Source organism: Bubalus kerabau, chromosome 4, assembly GCF_029407905.1.
Source record: "Bubalus kerabau isolate K-KA32 ecotype Philippines breed swamp buffalo chromosome 4, PCC_UOA_SB_1v2, whole genome shotgun sequence".
Classification (NCBI taxonomy): domain Eukaryota; kingdom Metazoa; phylum Chordata; class Mammalia; order Artiodactyla; family Bovidae; genus Bubalus; species Bubalus kerabau.
In genome coordinates, this window is record NC_073627.1 from 127,077,972 (window position 1) to 127,100,622 (window position 22,651).

The 22,651-nt window shown below is 39.9% G+C and overlaps 1 protein-coding gene across 3 annotated transcripts in view; it reads right to left on the reverse strand.

Moving 5' to 3' along the window:
* Positions 1-22,651, reverse strand: part of GNE (glucosamine (UDP-N-acetyl)-2-epimerase/N-acetylmannosamine kinase) — a 69,758-nt gene that overhangs the window by 21,941 nt on the left and 25,166 nt on the right. For all 3 annotated transcript variants that reach the window (XM_055578528.1, XM_055578529.1, XM_055578530.1), the window contains 2 exons: positions 11,066-11,268; positions 3,347-3,798 (listed from right to left, as the gene is read on the reverse strand). In XM_055578528.1, coding sequence (XP_055434503.1) covers positions 3,347-3,798; positions 11,066-11,268 — 655 coding nt within the window. The remainder of the gene's footprint in view (positions 1-3,346; positions 3,799-11,065; positions 11,269-22,651) is intronic.

A 22,651-nucleotide genomic window follows, 5' to 3' on the forward strand; every position in this document is an offset into this window, starting at 1 on the left:
GCAATTGTGTGGTAGTTTGAGCATTCTTTGGCATTGCCTTTCTTTGGGATTGGAATGAAAACTGACCTTTTCCAGTCCTGTGGCCACTGTGGAGTTTTCCAAATTTGCTGGCATATTGAGTGCAGCACTTTCACAGCATCATCTTTTAGGATTTGAAATAGCTCAGCTGGAATTCCATCACCTCCATTAGCTTTGTTCGTAGTGATGCTTCCTAAGGCCCACTTGACTTCACATTCCAGGATGTCTGGCTCTACATGAGTGATCACACCTTCTGGGTGTGATTATCTGGGTCATGAAGATCTTTTTTGTACAGTTCTTCTGTGTTTTCTTGCCACCTCTTCTTAAAATCTTCTGCTTCTGTAGGAGATACTGCTTAAATGGTTCCAAACAGAACCTGAAGCCCTGCAATTACAAATTTGTTGTATTCTGCTTTATAAGGGTTATTTTCTTTCATTACAAGTTTTTCAGAAAACATACAAAGCTAACAGTATAACCAGAACAGAGTGCAAGAATGCTTGCTTAGAAGCATGCAGAAAGGGGAGACTGATAATGAGTGATGTTGAGCATCTTTTCATGTGTTTGTTAGCCATCTGTATTTCTTCTTTGGAGAAATGTTTGTTTAGGTCTTTGGCCCATTTTTTGATTGGGTCGTTTATTTTTCTGGAATTGAGCTGCAGGAGTTGCTTGTATGTTCTTGAGATTAATTCTTTGTCAGTTGCTTCATTTGCTATCATTTTGTCCCATTCTGAAGGATGTCTTTTCACCTTGCTTATAGTTTCCTTTGTTGTGCAGAAGCTTTTAATTTTAACTAGGTCCCATTTGTTTATTTTTGCTTTTTTCCCCAATATTCTGGGAGGTGGGTCATAGAGGATCCTGCTATGATTTATGTCAGAGTGTTTTGCCTATGTTCTCCTCTAGGAGTTTTATAGTTTCTCATCTTATGTTTAGATCTTTAATCCATTTTGAGTTTATTTTTGTGTATGGTGTTAGAAAGTGTTCTAGTTTCATTCTTTTACAGGTGGTTGACCAGTTTTCCCAGCACCACTTGTTAAAGAGATTATCTTTTCTCCATTGTATATTCTTGCCTCCTTTGTCAAAGATAAGGTGTCCATAGGTGCGTGGATTTATCTCTGGGCTTTGTATTTTGTTCCACTGATCTATATTTCTGTCTTTGTGCCAGTATCATACTGTCTTGATGACTGTAGCTTTGTAGTAGAGCCTGAAGGCAGGCAAGTTAATTCCTCCAGTTCCATTCTTCTTTCTCAAGATTGCTTTGGCTATTCGAGGTTTTTTGTATTTCCATACAAATTGTGAAATTATTTGTTCTAGCTCTGTGAAAAATACCAATGGTAGCTTGATAGGGATTGGATTGAATCTACAGATTGCTTTGGGTAGTATACTCATTTTCACTATAGTGATTCTTCCAATCCATGAACTCATTATCAGAGAAATGCAAATCAAAACCACAATGAGGTACCATTTCACGCCAGTCAGAATGGCAATAAATGCTGGAGAGGGTGTAGAGAAAAGGGAACCCTCTTACACTGTTGGTGGGAATGCAAACTAGTACAGGTACTATGGAGAACAGTGTGGAGATTCCTTAAAAAACTGGAAATAGAACTGCCATACGACCCAGCAATCCCACTGCTGGGCATACACACCGAGGAAACCAGAATTGAAAGAGACACGTGTACCCCAATGTTCATCGCAGCACTGTATATAATAGCAAGGACATGGAAGCAACCTAGATGTCCATCAGCAGACGAATGGATAAGAAAGCTGTGGTACATATACACAATGGAGTATTACTCAGCCATTAAACAGAATACATTTGAATCAGTTCTAATGAGGTGGATGAAACTGGAGCCTATTATACAGAGTGAAGTAAGCCAGAAAGAAAAACACCAATACAGTATACTAACGCATATATATGGAATTTAGAAAGATGGTAATGATAACCCTGTATGAGAGATAGCAAAAGAAACACAGATGTATAGAACAGTCTTTTGGACTCTGTGGGAGACAGAGAGGGTGGGAAGATTTGGGAGAATGGCATTGAAACATGTATTATCACATGTGAAACAAATCGCCAGTCCAGGCTCGATGCATGATACAGGATGTTCGGGGCTGGTGCACTGGGATGACCCAGAGGGATGGTATTGGGAGGGAGGTGGGAGGGGGGGTTCAGGATGGGAAACATGTGTACACTCGTGGCGGATTCATGTTGATGCATCACAAAACCAATACAATATTGTAAAGTAATTAGCCTCCAATAAAATAAATAAATTTATATTTAAAAAATTAAAAAACAAAGAAAGGGGAGACTGAGAGACGGAAGTCTGTTACATCAGCATTATCTCAACAGGTTCCCTTACAGCTATGAATCTGTCCAGGGGTAAGAAATACACAGAATGGGCTAAACTATAGAGTAAAAAAAAATCCAATTTCATTCCTGTTCTAATGTGATCTGGATTTAAAATCTTAAATTATACAACCACTAGATCAATTTATTATCATTATTCAACTGATCTACCTTTTCACAGAGAGTCCTAAATACCTAAACAGACAATTAGTTCTGATTTAGCCTCAAGATAGTACACTCATTATAAATTAACCAACTGACATTGTTTGCAAACCTTTTTTCTTTGCCTCTGATTAGCAAAAAGTAACTTCCAGGAATCTAGATCATTGATCTGAAGATAAATGAACAGCCTTCCTTAAGGCTTATTTACAGGGCTAACAAACTCTAATCGTAGAACTATGACTTCTGCTTTTTAACAATAATCATAATCCCTTATAAGTACTTATGGCTTACTGCTTTCAACATTATCTGAGTATTTCAACAAGCCTGTAAGAAAGGCATTAAAATTAATTTTTTTCATTGTGCTAAAAAAACAAAGGAAAAAAGATACCCATAATTCTACTAATCAGAAGTAAATATTATAAATGATTTGGTGTACTTACCAACTTTTCTATTATGCTATTGTTTTTTATAAAAATAGCATCACATTATACAATTTGTAGCTTCCATTTTTTCCCTTTTTGATATGTCAGGATCTGTCCTTGCAACTAAATATTCACCTGTAACGTTGTATTTAACAGATGAAAAGCATTCTGTTATATAAAAATAGCATAGATTTCAAAAATTCAGTCCATTAAGCCTATCTTTTAGAAAAGATGAGTCTCAGAGAGGTGAAGTCATACTACAGGGCAAGATTTATGAATAAAATTTTAGCCTTCCGACTGCTAATGGTACCTTCTATATACAACAGTTACCAAAAGGACTGAAACATAACCAAACTTTGGGACAAAAGCACCATTAGACTGAATAAAGTCTGACACATACCTAACCACATCCGAATGATGCTCATGTAGTCTTTGTTCTTGGCAGAGAGCAGCTTGTCGTAGGAAGGGCAGCCTGCCAGCAGGATGCGGTCATGGTCCTCACACATGGATATCAGGTGTTGCTCTGCACTTCGGGTGCAGCACACGTGATAATGAGCCAGTTTTGTTATGGCGTGTCTGATAGAGTCATCAATGGTCCCACTGACTTCCCCCCCTTCAATGTGAAGGATTCGGATGTTCATCAAGGCAGCAGATGTAGCCAGAGCCAGGGCATCAAACCTGTCTCCATGAACAATCATGATATCAGGTTTCAGGCGATTAAGGACATCTGGTAGCTTCACAAGGGCCAGGCCTACTGACTCCACCATGGCTGCCTCATCTTCCCCTCTGACAATCGTGTGTAACCTGGTGTTAATGTCAAAGTCATCTTGTTCAATCATGCGATACGTGTTTCTAAAGCAGGGAGAAATAAAAATGTGAGAGCATGTTCTTAAATATAGGGCTATAAAAACATAGCCCTATTTTAACTATTTATTTTAATAAAACATTAACTCTGAAGGGAGAAATATTTCACGAAATTTCCTTGTTAAAATAAACTGAAGTATAACTTACACACAAAAATTAAAAGCATAGGCCATAAATATACAGATCACTTGATTACTTTTTCTACACAAACACCCCTGTAGTCACCACCTAGACCAACACCTCCCACACCTTGCAGGTCTCACCTGTGCCCCGCTTCAGTGAACACCTGGAGGGAGAATGTTTTTATTAGGAAAAAAGAGACTAAATTTTACAGTGATCACGACTTTTTCTTTCCTTTTAAAAATATTATATGCCAACAAAGGTCTGTCTAGTCAAGGCTATGGGTTCTTCCAGTAGTCATGTATGGATGTGAGAGTTGGACTGTAAAGAAAGCTGAGCACCCAAGAATTGATGCTTTTGAACTGTGGTGTTGGAGAAGACTCTTGAGAGTCCCTTGGACTGCAAGCAGATCAAACCAGTCAATCCTAAAGGAAATCAGTCCTGAATATTCATTGGAAGGACTGATGCTAAAGCTGAAGCTCCAATACTTTGGCCACCTGATGCGAAGAATAGACTCATTAGAAAAGACCCTGATGCTGGGAAAGATTGGGGGCAGGAGGAGAAGGGGACAACAGAGGATGAGATGGTTGGATGGCATCACCGACTCAATGGACATGAGTAAACTCATGAGTCTACTCATGAGACATGAGTTTACTCAAATGAGTTGGCGATGGACAGGGAGGCCTAGCATGCTGCAGTCCACGGTGTCACAAAGAGTCAGACACAACTGAGCGACTGAACTGAACTGAAAAATATATATAAATTTTTTAAAAGAAATCATGCTACTTAATAGAAAAAAATGTTACTTATAAATGCTCCTAAAAAAGTAGTATGGAACCAGGATACCTGATATGGTACTATATTATAAATTTCTGAATGATGAAAATTATCTCCTGAATTTTTTTCATATGGTACCACTCATGCAGCATAATTCTGACTGGGGTGAAAATGTAGGCTTAAACTGGCTGTAAAATGCAGTTTCAAGGCTGTTTCATGCTTAACAGCAATAACAATTCTCAATGCTTTAAAGTTTCCTGTTTGTTATGACTAGATTTTAAAAGATCTGATTTTTTTTTCTGGAAATATATAAAACATTACTTAAAAATTAGAAAAATACAGCAAATTATCATGCATAAACCTACCACTCAGCACCATCAGTATTACCATGATGTCTTTCTTTTTTTTGTTGCCACACCATGTGGCATGTGGGATCTTGGTTCCCTAACCAGGAATCAAACCTGCACCCTCTACATGGGAGGCATGGAGTCTTAACCACTGCACCACCAGGGAAGTCCCTCTTTCTAACCACTTTATACATAATTTTTCCCATAATATTTTAAAATGGTTGAGAATATATCATAGTACAATTTTATAATCTATTTAACCCATATAATACTATGATATTTTCTCAGATTATGAAGGATTTTTTACATACATCATATAGATGGCTTAGCAGTCATTTTATAGATTTCTTTGATTTTCCTACAAAAGCTATGACATTGTACATAAAGAAAATCCTGTGAGAATTCCCATAGGAATTTAATGGGATCTTAAATGTTTGATAGGATTCAAAAGTGAAGGTCTCTCTGTAGGAAGTTATTTTTATAGGGTTTGATAATGAACCAAATTTCTTTAATATAAAGAAATTTAATATAAAGCTATTGAGATTTTCTATCTTTTCTGTAGAAAAAAATACTGTAAGCTGTATTTTTCAAAAGCTTGTCCATTTCGTCTAAATTGATTGTCAATTTACTGGCCTAATATCCTCCTTTTATTCTTTTAATGGCTGAGATCAGTAGTGACATCCTCTTTGTTATCCTATGTTGGTAATTTCTGTGTTACCCCTTCCTTGTTCTGCAGAAGCTTGTTGATTTTATTATTTTAAACAAATAACTTTTAGCTCAATTAACTTTCTTTATTGTTTAGTCTACTTTTACATTTCATTGATTTTGACTCTATTGGCCCTTGGTCCTCCCTTCTACTTACTTTGGGCTTCATTTTCTTTCTTGTTTATTAAAGTGGAAATGGACCCTTGACTCTAACCTCTTTTTTCACATAAGTATTAATATTTAAAATGATAAATTTCCCCATAAGCCCTGATTAACCTATACCCACAAATTTTGATACACTGTAATATTTATTTAGGTCAAAATATTTTCTAATTTCCCTTAGGATTTCTTGCTGGGCCCCTGAGCTTAAAACTCAACAATAAACAACCCAATTTAAAAATGGGTTAAACCAAAGATGATACAAAGATGGCAAATAAGCATATGAAAAGATGCTCCACATTATGTGTCATCAAGGAAATGAAAATTAAAAAGAGATACTGCTACACACCTATTAGAATGGACAAAATCCAGAACACTAACAACACTAAATTCTGGCAATGATATGGAGCAACAGGAATTCTCATTTACTGTTGGGGGAATACAAAATGATACAGCCATTTTGGAAGATAGTTTGTCAGTTTCTTGCAAAACTAAACATACTTTTTTACAAGGAGCAATCATGTTCCTTGATCTACTTAAGGAGCTGAAAACTTACATTACACAAAAATCTACCAAAAAAAAATATGCTTTATTCATAATTGCCAATACTTGGAAGCAATCAAAATATATCCTTCAGTAAGAAAATGCAAAAATAAACTATCATACATCCACACAATGCAGTATTACTCAGCACTGAAAAGAAATGACTATCAAGCTATGAAAATACATAAAAGAAACTCAAAAGCATATTACTAAATGAAAGAAGAGGCTACATAATATAGGATATTCCAACAATATGACATTCTGGAAAAGGCAAAAAATCTATGGAAATGGTAAAAAGATCAGTTACTGCCAGGAAACAGGTTGGGGGGAGAGGAAGGGATGAATGGGTAGAGGAGAAGATTTGGGAGGCAGTGAACAGTGAAATGAGCACTGAAGAATTGATGCTTTTGAACTGTGGTGTTGGAGAAGACTTGAGAGTCCCTTGGACTGCAAGGAGATCCAACCAGTCCATCCTAAAGGAAATCAGTCCTGAATATTCGAATACTGGAAGGACGGATGCTGAAGCTGAAACTCCAATACTTTGGCTAGGTGATGCAAAGAACTGACTCATTTGAAAAGACCCTGATGCTGGGAAAGATTGAAAGCAGGAGAAGGGGATGACAGAGGATGAGATGGTTGGATGGTATCACTGACTCAATGGATATGAGTTTGAGTAAACTCTGGGAGCTGGTGATGGACAAGGAGGCCTGGCATGCTGCAGTCCATGGGGTCACAAAGAGTTGGACACGACCAGTTGACTGAACTGAACAGTGAAATGACTCTGTGATACTATAACGGTAGATACATATCAATATACATTTGTCCAAACCCACAGAACTTACACCACCAAGTTGAACCAATTAAACCATGGCTTTGAGTGATAATGATGTGTCAGTGGACGTGCATCGTTTGAACAATATGTACCAATGAGGTATGGTAGGGGATGCCAACAGTGGGGGGTGTTATGCATGTATAGAGGAAGAGAGGTATATGGGTAACTTCTGTACCTCCTGCTCAGTTTTGCCGCAGGACTTAACACTATTCTAAAAACTAAAATCTATTTTTTAAAGGCATTCTTTCTTTTATATATACCCATGTATTTTACCATTTGTAGTTACTCCTTCCTGTAGATCTAAGTTCCCAACAGGTATCATTTCTCTTCAGTTTCAAGCATCTGCCTTAGCATTTTTAGCAGCACATACCTACTGGTGATAATTTGCTTAGCTTTTCTTGAAAATATCTTTACTTCAGCTTTATTTTTAAAAGGTATTTTCACTGGATGAAAAAACTCTGTGTTAGCAGAGGTTTTTTCCCCTTTTCTGAGCACATTAAAGATGTTCCACTGTCTTCTGGCCTCCACTGTCAGTGAGTTAATTATTCTTATCATTAGTTCCCCTGTAAGAAATGTAATTTTTGGTCTTGTTGCTTTCAAGATTTTCTTGTCTTCGGCAAACTGACTATGCTATGTCTACATGTAGTTTTCTTTGTATTTATCTATTAAGGGTTGTTGACCTTTCTGTATATGTACATCAATGTTGGGTTTTTCTGGGGTTGTTTTTTTACCAAATTTGGAAACCTCTGGCAGGTATGTCTTCTAAGATTGCAACACAGCTTTAATTCTGAGACTGTCCCACCTACAGAATGTTCATACCTAACCATCTGAATCAGGAACCATAATCAAAATCCCTTTGAAATAAAGCACAAAACTAGAAATCAATTATAAGAAAAGAGAAAAAATGATTTCATGGATACTAAACGACATGCTACTACAAAAAGGTGGCGGGGGGGGGGGGTAAGTGAAAAAATCAAAACAATTTAAAAATACCTTGAGACAAATGACAATGAAAACACAACTATACAAAAATCTGTGGGATGCAGCAAAAGTAGTTCTTAGAGGAAAGTTCATAGCAATACAGGTCTTCCTCAAAAAAACAAGAAAAAGCTCAAATAAACAACCTAACCTACCAGTCAGCAGAATGAAGGAAATAAAACCTAAAGTCAGCAGAATGAAGGAAATAAAATATAAATTTATCAGAGAGGAAATAAAATAGAGATTTAAAAAAACAATAGAAAAAAAAATCAGTAAAACCAAGAGCTGATTCTTTGAAAGGGCAAACAAAACTGACAAACCTTTAGCCAGGCTCACCAAAAAGAAAGACAGGAACTCAAATTTTTGAAAAATTAGAAATATAAAAGGAGAAATCTCAATACCACAAAATACAAAAACCCCTAAGAGAATACTATGAACAATTAATTATATGCCAACAAATTTGACACTCAGAAGAAATGGGCAAATTTCTAGAAACATACAAAACATACAGCCCACCAAAATTGAATCAAGAAGAAATAGGTAATTCAGGGAATTTCTGAGCAGTCCAGTGGTTAGAACTTGGTGCTTTCACTGCTGAGGGTCAGGATTCAATCCCTAGTCAGGGAACTAAGATCCCATAAGCCCACATGGTGTGGTCAAATTAATAAATGAAATGAAATATGGCACAAATGAACCTATCTACAAAAACCAGACTCACAGACATCCAGAATAGACTTGTGGTTGCCAGGGCAATCAGGGAAGGGAGAGGGATGGACTGGAAGGTTGGGGTTAGTAAATGCAAACTATTACATTTAGAATGGATAAACAACAAGATCCTACTGTATATATAGCACAGGGAACAATATCCAATTTCCTGGGATAATGGAAAAGAATACAAAAAAGAATGTATATGTGCATATAACTGAGTCACTTTGCTATATAGCAGAAATTAGCACAACATTGTAATCAACTATACTTCAAAAAACAAAAAAAGCCTATAACACCAATCTGAAAAAAAAAAGTGCTGAATAAATGAACCAATGAATTCCTAAGGAGTCTGTTATTCATTTGAATTTTTTTGCCCAATTCTTAAGAGTATAAAAATGATGTTTTTTTAAAAAATTCAACTAGTTGAGGTAGAAAGGTAGCTAACTGCTTCTGTTGATTTAAAGTCTTCTTTTTTCCCTATAGTTTTTATTTATGTATTATTTTTTGGTGTGCTGGGTCTTCGTTGCTGCGTGGGCTTTCCTCTAGCTGCAGTGCTCAGGCTTCTCTCACTGTGGTGGCTTCTCCTGTTGTGGAGCGTGGGCTCTAGGGCACTTGGGCTTCAGTAGTTGCAGTTCCCTGGCTCTAAGCACAGGCTCAAGAGTTGTGGCACAAAGGCTTAGCTGCTCCACGGCATGTGGGATCTTCCCTGACCAGGGATCAAACCCACATCTCCTGCAGTGGCAGGTGAATTCTTTACCACTTGGCCACCAGGGAAGCCCTAATGTCTTCTTAAATAGTATAATCACATGGTTTAAAACTCAATATACAAAAGGTTATAAGTGAAAAGGCTACTTCTCACTTTTGTTTTCCAGTCATCCAGTGCTTCTCCCCATGAGCAACCAGTTTCTTGTGCGAGAATGCACTACAGACAAATATTTCCAGTACCAGTCAAGTTTCCATTTTGACAGTCTCACCTGACAAACACTACCTTCCCCCTTAATTACTGTGGCAGGCAGGTAAGAGACCTACCGCCATCTCTTTGAAAGCCTCTCCCCTACCAGTCTTCTGCCAAACTTTTCTCAAAGAAATAAAATAACACACTTAGATTTTTACCTCAGTTTGTAACTAAAATTTCTCTTCTACTTTGTCCAATTTCTGTTCAACAATGTAAGAACACTCAAGCGGATTTTCTTAGATAGCCAAAATTCATTTCACATTTTAAAAATCTATGAACTTTTAAGCTATCCATAAGTTTCTTCTCTAGTCTTTAAAAGTGTTTTCTTATAGCAAATTGCCAAATTTGTTTTTGGAAGCAGGTTTTTGTTTTTGCTGTCATTATCTTATTGTTAAAGGACAGTCTGAAAAAGACAATTTTACCTTAACACAAGCTTCTTTCATATTGTATTTTTTACCTCTTCAGAGGCTGCATTCATGTTTTCATGCCACAAGGGTGTACTAAAGCCACTTTATTATTAACACATAACAAAATCAATGTTCATCTTTGGTATATACATTCTTTCTGCTCCCTGAAATATTTCCCAAGTTTCATCTTTCATATTTAGACTGTGATCAATAACAAACCTAATGTCATCAAAATAAGTATCAATGGTAATGGTAATTCTACTTTATCTTATAGATTAGATTTTTAAAATCTTATTCAGTATCTACTACTTTATACAGTTTTTTCATGTAGGATTAGCATTAGAACTCACAAAACAGATTATATAGAATCACATTACAGTCACACAATATACATTTATAAATGGCATTTCTGAATGTAGTAGCAAATAATAGTAATAATAATGGCTATAATTTACTAGCATCTAATAGGCAGGCAGCATCCCTCTATAGACATTTTATGTCACTATCTCCATTCTTCACAGTAACCTGCAATACAAGTTCCCACTCCGTTTTATAACTGAGGAACCTGAAGCTCAGAAGTGCTAGGCAACTCCTCCAAGGCCACCTAAAAACTAAGTGGTAGAACTGGCGTTTGAAGCTGGGTCCACATGGCTCCAGGACCCAAGTTCTCAGTAGTACACCATGTTGCGATGAAGAATACCATAAGAAAATGCTTTCATCTTACCCATAGTCATCTATCAGGTGAGAGCCAAGTACCACCACGTCAAGTTCAAAGAACTCAGGTTCCATTTTAATGCCGAACATGATGGGGGCAAGTTTAGAATAATCAGCACGGTTGCAAGTAGCAACACAAACCCGAAGCTTCCGGTTATTCTCTTTCTTCTCCATGATTTGTTTTCTTTTTGAGAGGTTCTGAAAATAGAGTTCCTAAAGTTGCAAAAATAAAAATTAATATCCTGTGATAAACCATAATGGAAGAGACTATGAAAAGAACATATGTATGTATAACTGAATCACTTTGCTGTACAACAGTAATTAATATTATTGTTCAACTGTACTTCAATAATAAGACATTACAGAGACAAAGTTTATTTACAATCAGAATGATAGATCCAAGATATAAACATAAAATTTTGCAGTCTTAAATCTTTAACCATCATTAAGTATAGTGATAAAGGGAGGGACTTTTAAACCTGAACCATTCCTTCAAAAGAACACCCAATGGCAGCCCCCAAAGTATGTTTCATGACCAGAATCTATCATCCGAATGTAGAAAAGTTGGGAAGAATGTTTAGATATTTTGAAAGACAAGTAGTCCCCAGCATTGCAGATGTGCACAGTTCTGCTATCAATCCAGTCTTTGTTAAGTGCTCCCAGTCCAGATGATCCATTAACAAATGATGTAGCGGAGTAGTGGAAGACCAACGAAGCCCAAGCCATAGAAACAGCTGAAGCATGGACTAGGCTGTATGCCACAGATAATATTTAAATCCATTGATCATCAAGTATGCATCACTTCCACTGTTCTGCCAAGACTTCTTCCTTTTTTGTTTGCATTTAATGGACACAGTCTTAGAAACATTACAGAATAAAAGCCCAGACACTGCCAGTCCTTTGCTGATTAAATGCACATTAGCAAATCTATGTCTTGTCCTCATTCACTATTGTAAATTAGCATAAGCAGAGGCTAGAAGTATCATCTGGATTGTGGTGAAACGTTTAAAAGCAATAGCCTCTTTCTGCTTTTATTCATTTTCCCCATCATGGTTTAAGTATAAAGCTCCTGGAGAAGGAAATGGCAACCCACTCTAGCATTCCTGCCTGGAAATCCCACGGACAGAGGAGCCTGGTGGACTATAGTCCACGGGGTCGGAAGAGTCAAACACAACTTGGTGACTGAACCACCACCACTGTGAATGAAGGTAGTTGTCAGGATTAGTTGCAGGGTGTGACTGTTTCTCTCTCTCTCTTTTTTTTTTTTTGGTGAGGCAGAGATAGTTTTATTTTAATTATATGGGCTCCTTTCCCCCCTTTTATGGTAATCTAATTGCACTGGTTAAAAGCAACTAATCAGTTCTTTAGAATATGGTCTGTAATCAAGTCTAACTTTATTTAGATGCTATAGCTGGACAAGCTTGCTTGAACCAAAATGGGAATATTAAACAAACTAATAACACTGTGACTTAGCTGTCAAGTGCAGAATTCTCCCTTTAAGCAAAAGCTTGTGACCATTTTGTATGGTTTGTCTGGAAAGAGTAACAAATCATCTCTCATTTAAAAGGCAAGCAAACACACACTGAGGAAACCAGAAGGGAAAGAGACACGTGTACCCCAATGTTCATCGCAGCACTGTTTATAATAGCCAGGACATGGAAGCAACCTAGATGTCCATCAGCAGATGAATGGATAAGAAAGCTGTGGTACATATACACAATGGAGTATTATTCAGCCATTAAAAAGAATACATTTGAATCAGTTCTAATGAGGTGGATGAAACTGGAGCCTATTATACAGAGTGAAGTAAGCCAGAAAGAAAAACACCAATACAGTATACTAACGCATATATATGGAATTTAGAAAGATGGTAACAATAACCCTGTGTACGAGACAGCAAAAGAGACACTGATGTATAGAACAGTCTTATGGACTCTGTGAGAGAGGGAGAGGGTGGGAAGATTTGGGAGAATGGCATTGAAACATGTAAAATATCATGTATGAAACGAGTTGCCAGTCCAGGTTCGAAGCACGATACTGGATGCTTGGGGCTGGTGCACTAGGACGACCCAGAGGGATGGAATGGGGAGGGAGGAGGGTTCAGGATGGGGAACACATGTATACCTGTGGCGGATTCATTTTGATATTTGGCAAAACTAATACAGTTATGTAAAGTTTAAAAATAAAATAAAATTAAAAAAAAATAAAAAATAAAATAAAAGGCAAGCAAACATCAGCTCTTTATTATTAATTAAAAATCACTTGCCATTCCTCACAATTAATCCCAACATACCAGACTAAAGCAAAAGTTTGGTTGAGAGCCACTGATTTAGTTCAACTTCCCCACTTGCAGAAAGAGAAAGACAAGCCTTGGGGGAGGAAATTACTTCCCCAAAATTCAAGAGCACATCCTGTAACAAATGAGTTACTCACTCTCACACTACACACAAAGCACTGTGATTAGTGCTGAGGAAAAGATGAGTAAGACAAAACAAAACCCCCTACCTTCAAGGCCTCATTCACATCCCTAGCCAGTGCCTACAAAGTTGACAACTCCAAATGCCTACCAGCTATCTCCTTCCCCATAGGCACCTCAAAGTCACTGTCCCAGATGGAACTCATTTTCTTTTCCAAACCTGTTCCTCCTTCCTTATTCTCTAACTCCGTTATGAACTCCCATTCATCCAAATGCCTTGACATCCTTGTCTTCTCTGTTCCTCACCCTGTACTTCCTCAGCCCTGTCAATTCTACCTTCTGAATATCTTTCAAATCTATCTCCTCTCCATCCCCACCCACCAGGACATCTCCTAGTCCAATACCTGATCTCAGGTCAGAACAATTCTAACAGCTGTCAAAGTGGATTGTTGTTTAGTCTAAGTTGTGTCCGACTCTTTTGTGACCCCATGGACTGTAGTCTGCCAGGCTCCTCTGCCCCTGGGATTCTCCAGGCAAGAATACTGGAGTGGGTTGCCATGTCCTCCTCCAGGGCATCTTCCAGACCCAGGGAATCAAACCCGCGTCTCTCGTGTCTCCTGCATTGGCAGGCGAGTTCTTTACCACTAGGGCCATCTGGGAAGCCCCTCAAAGTGGATTACCTGTCTCTGGTCTTGCCCTGACTCCCACAAACTTTCAGGGTGATCTCTCCAAGTTTGTAAACCTGATTACATTGCTAAACATATACCACCTATGGATAAATTCCAAATTGCAGATCTGGACCTAGTCCACTCTTCCAACCATTATAATTACCCTTATTCTGAGCCAAAGCCATGCTGAAGTGCATGTAGTTCAACCAGTGGGTCTTCATATTTCTGTGCCTTTTTAGATGCACGTTCCTCTGCCTAAAACTTCCTTTCCCTCTTGCCTGGATTCTTCCGCAACCTTTAAAATCAGTCTGAGTGTCACCTCTTCTGGAAAGCCTTCACATAAACCTCAGTTCCTCCCTGCTCCACCCCTTTTCATCGCTGCCTCCCTCTGAGCACTGTGGCCCTACCATACACATATATTGTTGTTTAGTTGCTAAGTCATGTGCAACTCTTTGTGACCACATGGACTATAGCCCTCCAGGCTCCTCTGTCCATGGGATTTCCCCTGCAAGAATATTGGAGGGGGTTGCCATTTCCTTTTCCAGGCAATCACCTCAACCCAGGGATCAAACCCGAGACTCCTGCTTGGCAGGTGGATTCTTTACCACTGAGCCACCTACTACTGCTCAACTCCTCTGCCCCCCTATCCCCCACCATCCTGTACTCTCAGTTCAAAAAGTAAAAACCAGGGACAAGGTGTAAGAGTTATGTTTCATGGAGTTTTTAAAACTTCATTATATCAATGTAAAGTTTAACTTCATGGACTAATCTCAATGCTTAGGTCTCAGGAAGTGCATCAACATTTAGAATTTGTGATCAGGAATCCAGAGAAGCTTGAGTAAGGGTGCCAATAAAAGGGGAGCCGCCTTTTCAATCAAGGTAGACCCAAACTCAGTGGAAATACTGCCAGTAACCTTCTGCTGTTGATACCTCATCTCTCTTATGCTGGAACTTCTATAATAACACAAACTGCCCATCATTAGGCCCACTCAGAATTTATAATCTCCAGTAAAAACTAATTCCACCCAATGGAAAGCATTTATAAGATAGTGTAATGAACATTCTGTCAAGAGAGTTGTATTTGTAAGGTCTAAGCACTAGCTATGGCTCAGACGGTAAAGAATCTGTCTACAATGAAGGAGACCAGGCTTCAGTGCCTGAGCAGGGAAGATCCTCTGGAGAAGGGAATGGCTACCCACTCCAGTTTTCTTGCCTGAAGAATCCCATGGACAGAGGAGCCTGGTGGGCTATAGTCCGTGGGGTCACAAAGAGTCAGACACAACTGAGCAACTAACAGCTTCACATTTTCTTTTCCCACAAGCACTACCTAACCAAAGAGACAAAGATATTTTTCCAAAACCAGCTGGCCTAAGTGTTCTTGTACATAAATCTTCTTCCACTCATTAAATTTGAGCTGAATAAATTGCTGATGATATTTAATTTGCTAGGTGAGGCAAAGCAAATGGATTTTTTTACCAACCAAATGGTTGGTAAATTTATATTTATTTTAGAATAGTAAACTTTCTATCTGGCAATTCTAAAATGCTTAGTGCTTATCAGATAATTCAAAGGTTATTCTACCAAAAGTGAAAGTAGCCATATTACACAAACTATGAAAAAAATACAATAATGTTACTAAGACCAAAAGTTTTTTAAAGAAAAAAGCTAAATCTTTTTTTTTAAATGTAAAAATGGTAAAAATCCTTTTTTTAAGGGGAGAATTCTTTTTAAAAAATAATTTTAATTTAACTAACTTTTGATTAGATAGTACATTCACAGAGTCTAAAACTGAAAAGGCACAAGAGGCTCTAAAAGTCTTCTCATCTGTGTCCTCAGACATGGAGTTCTCCCTGGGTGCTTAGAGTTGCTAGTCACTTATCCATCCTCCTACAGATAAACTATATATACAAAAAATACACATATATTTCTTCACATATATAAATACAAATATATTTTATAAACATACAGAGAGTGTATTAGGCAATTAGCAATATATTCTACAAATTGTCACATACCTTGCTTTTTAATTGTTCTTAATTACATTTCTGAATCAAGTGGTAAAATGGGAAACTTTAAAGACATTGTTATTGTAGTTTTTTAGTCACTAAGTCATGTCCAACTCTTTGGTGACTCCTATGGATTGCAGCCGACAGGCTCCTCTGTCCACGGGATTTCCCAGGCAAGAACACTGGAGTGGGTTGCCATTTCCTTCTCCAGGGAATATTCCTGACCCAGGGATCAAACTCACATCTCCTGTATCGGCAAAGGGATTCTTTAACCACTGAGCCACCAGGGAAGCCCTTAAAGGCATTCAGTCCAGTTCAGTTCAGTTGCTCAGTCATGTCCGACTCTTTGCCACCCCATGAATCACAGCACGCCAAGCCTCCCTGTCCATCACCAACTCCCAGAGTTCACCCAAACTCACGTCCATCAAGTTGGTGATGCCATCCAGCCATCTCATCCTCTGTCATCCCCTTCTCTTCCTGCCCCCAACCCCTCCCAGCATCAGAGTCTTTTCCAATGAGTCAACTCTTCGCATGAGGTGGCCAAAGTATTGGAATTTCAGCTTTATCATCAGTCCTTCCAAAGAACACCCAGGACTGATCTCCTTTAGAATGGAATGGTTGGATCTCCTTGCAGTCCAAGGGATTCTCAAGAGTCTTCCCCAACACCACAGTTCAAAAGCATTAATTCTTTGGCACTCAGCTTTCTTCACAGTCCAACTCTCACATCCATACATGACTACTGGAAAAACCATAGCCTTGACTAGATGGACCTTTGTTGGCAAAGTAATGTCTCTGCTTTTGAATATGCTATCTAGGTTGGTCATAACTTTCCTTCCAAGGAGTAAGCGTCTTTTAATTTCATGGCTGCAATTAGCATCTACAGTGATTTTGGAGCCCCCCAAAATAAAGTCTGACACTGTTTCCACTGTTTCCTCATCTATTTCCCATGAAGTGATGGGACCAGATGCCATGATCTTAGTTTTCTGAATGTTGAGCTTTAAGCCTACTTTTTCAGTCTCTTCTTTCACTTTCATCAAGAGGCTATTTAGTTCCCCTTTACTTTCTGCCATAAGGGTGGTGTCATATGTATATCTGAGGTATTGATATTTCTCCCATCAGTCTTGATTCCAGCTTGTGCTTCTTCCAGCCCAGCGTTTCTCATGATGTGCTCTGTATAAGTTAAATAAGCAGGGTGACAATATACAGCCTTGACATACTCCTTTTCCTATTTGGAACCAGTCTGTTGTTCCATGTCCAGTTCTAACTGTTGCTTCCTGACCTGCATATAGGTTTCTCAAGAGGCAGGTCAGAGATACAAAATCTAAAAGTGCAAGTCTGGGCTTCCCTGTGGCTCAATGATAAAGGATCTGCCTGATCATGCAGGAGATGAGTGTTTGATCCCTGGTCTGGGAAGATCCCACATGCTGCAGAGCAACTAAGCCTATGGACCACAACTATGGAACCAGTGCTCCAGAGCCTGGGAACCGCAACTATGGAGCCCACATGCCACAAATACTGAAGCCCACATCCCACAGAGCCAGTGCTCCATAAGAAGAGAAGCCACCACAATGAGAAGCCTGCACACCCCAAGTGGACAGTAGCCCCCACTCTCCACACCTAGAGAAAAGCCTGCACAGCAATGGAGATCCAGCACAGCCAAAATAAATAAATAAAATTATATTTTTTACAGTGCAATTTTGAAAATTGCTGGCCATCAACTTTTCAAATATATGTAGGGTTATGAGAGCCCTGAAAGTAAAAGTGTCACAAACATTTATTGAGAACTGACTCTGTGCAGAGCAACAGAAAGCAGAGATGTGGAGCTGAGGAAGATCTCACCTCTGGTTTTTAGGAACTTAGAATCTGGTACATGTCACCAACCCACATTAATAGATCACTTTCCCAACAGAAGCACTAGGAACAAAAGTAACAAATTTTCTTTCACTGCCCAGTATAATTATTATTTGTTCTGGATAAAATGTCATGTCTAAGGATCCATTTTTACACCAAGAACTGTGATCAGAGGCTCCATGACCAGTATGAAATGAATAAATGTGACATAATGGACTTAAACTATACCAGGAGTTTTTAAGTTGCATAAAGTGCAATGTAAAACAAGATAAAACTTTTTTATTTACACAGTGGACTCTCAGAGAGTAATGAAAACAAATGGACTACATTGAAATGTGTCAATATTAATAAACATCTAAAATATAATGTTAGATGACAACAGTATATCCTAAAAAGATACAATAGGGCACCATCTAAAAATATGTAAAACATTACTATATGTTGTTTACTGATCTATAGTAAACTTACACAGCAACTCAAGAAAGTAGTTACCTCTGAAGGAGGAGGGAAGGGAAAGGAAAAGAGGGCTTAGAGGGTTTCTGTTGTCTATGTAAACATTTTTTTAAAAATCGTTTAAGTAGAGATCTGAAACAAACATGGTAACATATTAATATGTGTTAAATCTTGAGGATTGGTGGAGGGTGTCATGTTGTCTTCTGTCCTTTTCAGCATATATAAAATATTGTATGGAAAACGAGAAATCTTTTAAATGAACAACGAAGATGCACTGTCCACAGTCCTTAAAACCTAAAGCTCAGAAAGCAGATGGACTGGATATTTACATTCATTTCACTCAATTCCATGACAGTTACCAGAGCTACTAAAACATAGATACTGGTATGAAAATAAGCCTTCACCTCAAACTCACTGGCAATCTGAGAAACCTACATTCTCTCAAGACTATTATAAATACTGACAAAAAGGTGAGTGACCCTTTCCAGGAAAATAAATACTGTGGTCCCATTCAACTATCGAAAAAGATACTTGGCTCAAGCAGTTTCTGAGCAGAAGTGAAGTGAAAGTTGCTCAGTTGAGTAACTTTATGACCCCATGGACTATAGTCCATGGAATTCTCCAGGCCAGTAATCCTGGAGTGGGTAGCCTTTCCCTTCTCCAGGCGATCTTCCCAACCCAGGGATCGAACTCAGATCTCCCACATTGCAGGCAGATTCTTTACCAGCTGAGCCACAAGGGAAGCCCTTCTGAGTAGAGGAAACCATCAAAATAAACAATTGCCAAGCACATGTTAAGAACTTTACAAGCATTAACTCACTTCATCCTCACAGCCCTATCTTATTAGCCCTGTTTTACAAATGGACATATCTCAGTGAAAACCAATTTACCTGCCCCAAATCATAGCTAATAACTGCCAAAGCCAAACACCAAATCAGCGTTCAAGATAGTCCTCATATCCAGTGTTTGCCTGTCCATTTCATAAGCACTCATGAGAACCTTCCTGCCAGGCACCGCGTGAGTCAAGGGCACGTATGATGAGTCCCTCTCTTCCCTCAGTGCAGACCGGATGAGGCTCACAAGAATCAGGAGAGGTCTATCTTGAAGTGGTCTGAAATTCAGAACTATCTTGAGCTATACTCGGGTGTGACTCCTTCCAGAGCTTTCACAGTCGACTCGAACAGTTCTCTCTAAATGCCAAGCTGTACCCTACGCCTCTTCTCCATCAGGATTAAAAAAAAAAAAAAAAAAAACTTTCGTGCTCTAACAATTTTACAAGTGTGCTGGGGCGCGCGGTGGGGGGTGGGGATAGTGAAATAAATGCATATCAAGCTTCCAAGGAAGCTCAGACTCAGAGTACAGTCAGGGTTAGGCACAGACCTTCAAGATCATCTTTCGTCCGACACTTTACATCCCAGGGCCACTCATCTTCACGGAGCTCCCTGCCTTCTCCTGCACATCTCCGTGAGCAGCTGCTCGCTGTCTTTCAGGATAGCCGGAGGAACACAGTGCAGCCGGCCTTCCTTTGAGACCCCGAGCCCCACTCAGGGGTTACTCACCCGGGGTCCGTACTCAAAACTGCTGCACCAGCCAACAGCTGAGCCCACAACTGGACTAAGGAGCGACCCTGGCGTGCAGGCCCACGGGAGATAGCGAGGCCCGGGCCGGGGGCGGACCTGCGGCGTGATGAGGTGCGGAGCCGCCGGCCGGGGATCTGAGGCCTCCGGGTGGAGGCCGAAAGAGGAAGGCCCTGGGGCCCGACAGGTGACGTTCCCCGAGCCCGCGTCCCCCTCCCCCGAGTCCCTGGCGGGCACGCAGGTCTCACCAGTAGCGGGTCCGCTGTTTCTCCCGCGTCGCCGCCGCCAGACCTCGCGGGTGAGAACTGAGGGCCGAGCCGGAACGCAGGCCGGCGCGAGACCGCCGCTTCGGCTTCCGCCACTCTGCACCGCGAGCGATGACTCGCCTCGACCCGCTCCTGGCGCACCGCGCGCGCCCTGCACGCCCACCCGAGCGCCAAATCGGCCGACGCGCCCTACGTCAGCGGCGAGGAATTCTGCGATTGGCTGAGCGAGGAGGACGGGCCGGGGCGGCGCCTTCCGTGGACGTGGCGTAGCCCCCAGGCGACAGCTCTTGTTCTCAGTCTGTGTTCCCGCCCCTGGACAGCTTCTCCACCTGTCAAGTGAAAGTTCGGAACCCGAGCGCCTCACGGGTAGTTGTTTTGGTCTTGAGCCCTAGAGGCAATGTCTCAGGCCTTCTCACGCAGTCATTTCACAGGCAGGACCAAAATACGGTCGTGTGGCGGTCCACCCAGAGCCGTCTCCCGAGTGAAGCTGTGCCCTTCCAGAACCGCGTCTACTAGAAGGATCTGTGGATGCTGATGACCGGGGCAAAGCGGAGACCTGCTGATCCTTGTGATGCGCGGAACCCCCAGGCCGTCCTGCCCCAGAGACTTACAGAGAGGAACACAGAGGTGGCAGAGAAAGTGGCGGGAAAGGGCTCACACAGCTCCTGATGAACACTTTCTAATGATTGTTTCAAACTCCTTAGTCACCACTGACAAACTTTGAGTTGGTGATACAGTATATTAAAATATTTTTTACAGCTAGTAAATAATTTACCGCAAGTGAAACTAAACAGCTTAATGATTCATTGTCAGTTATTGCTAAAGTGAATTTCAAGCCCAATAAACTTTGGCACTTAATTTATTTCAGTTAATGATGCTCTAATTTACAGAATATTTGTGAACCGTTAGTCCCCCTGCAGCTAGCTTGTTGTCACCAAGAGGTCACATCAGCCACAAAAGGACAGATATTAGGGGATTTCCTTCCTGCAAGGAAGTACCAGCAGATTTCTTTTTTAAATATCACTTTTGCTATTCTGTGGAGAATGGACTGGTTGAAAGTTGAGAATGGTGGTAGTGAAAAAAAAATCTCTGAAAGGATACACACACACACACATACACACAAAACCCATACCACTAATTGCATTTGGCAGAGCTGGGAAGAGATAGACTTTTCACTGAATTTATTTTTATAATATCTTTTGTATTGTGTAGTATATACACACATTCCATATTAAAGAAAAGAAAATTGATGGTAAAAAAAATGGTGGCAGTGAAACTCGATTGAAGTGGTTGGATATGATATTTAGTTTGGAAGTAGAATTGATGAAACTTAATTATGAATTAGGTATGAAAGGATGGGGCTTCCCAGGTGGCTCAGTGGTAAAGAACCTGCCTGCCAACGTAGGAGACGTAAGAGACATGGTTCGATCCCTGGGAAGATCCCCTGAAGAAGGGCATGGCAACCCACTCCAGTATTCTTGCCTGAAGAATTCCATGGACAGAGGAGCCTGGCGAGCAACAGTCCATAGGGTCACAAAGAGTTGGACATGACTGAAGTGACTTAGTACACATGCAAGGATGACAGAGAAAATGAAGGTTGACTTCCAGATGTCTGGTATTAGTAATTGGGCGATTGGTGCCATTTACCAAGATGAAAAGCTGGGGGAGTAGTCAGGTTTAGGGATTTAAAAGTAAAGGTGTAATTTGTGATGTGTTAGATTTGAGATGCCTACGAGACAGCCACATGAAGCTATTATAAAGGCAATAAGATATATGAATCTAGGGCTTCCCTGGTGGCTCAGTGGTAAAGAACCTGCCTGCCAATGCAGGATACACAAGTTCGATCCCTGATCCAAGAAGATCTTACATGCCAAGGAGCAGCTAAGCCCAAGTACCACAATTATTGAGCTTGTGCTCTAGAGCCCGGGAGTCGCAAATACTGAAACTCATGTGCACCTAGATCCCATGCTCCACGAGAGAAACTACCACAATGAGAAGCCCCCACTCCCTGCAACTGGAGAAAAGCCTGCATAGCAATGAAGACCTAGCACAGCCAAAAATAAATTATATATACAAAAGATATATGAATCTGAACACACAGATTCACTGGACTCTAGATGAACTCTACTGCTGCTATAACAAATTACACAAAACTTAGTAGCTTAAAAATATATTATCTTCCAATCTGGAGGTTCGAAGTCTAAAACAGGTTTTTGAGAGGCTAAAATAAAAGAAGCAGGATAGATATCATCATCACAAGAAAAAAATTTATAACTATGTGTCGTGATCAGTGTTAACTAGCTTTATCATGGTGATCATTTCACAAGATCCTTGTGTTTTACACCTGAACCTAATGTAA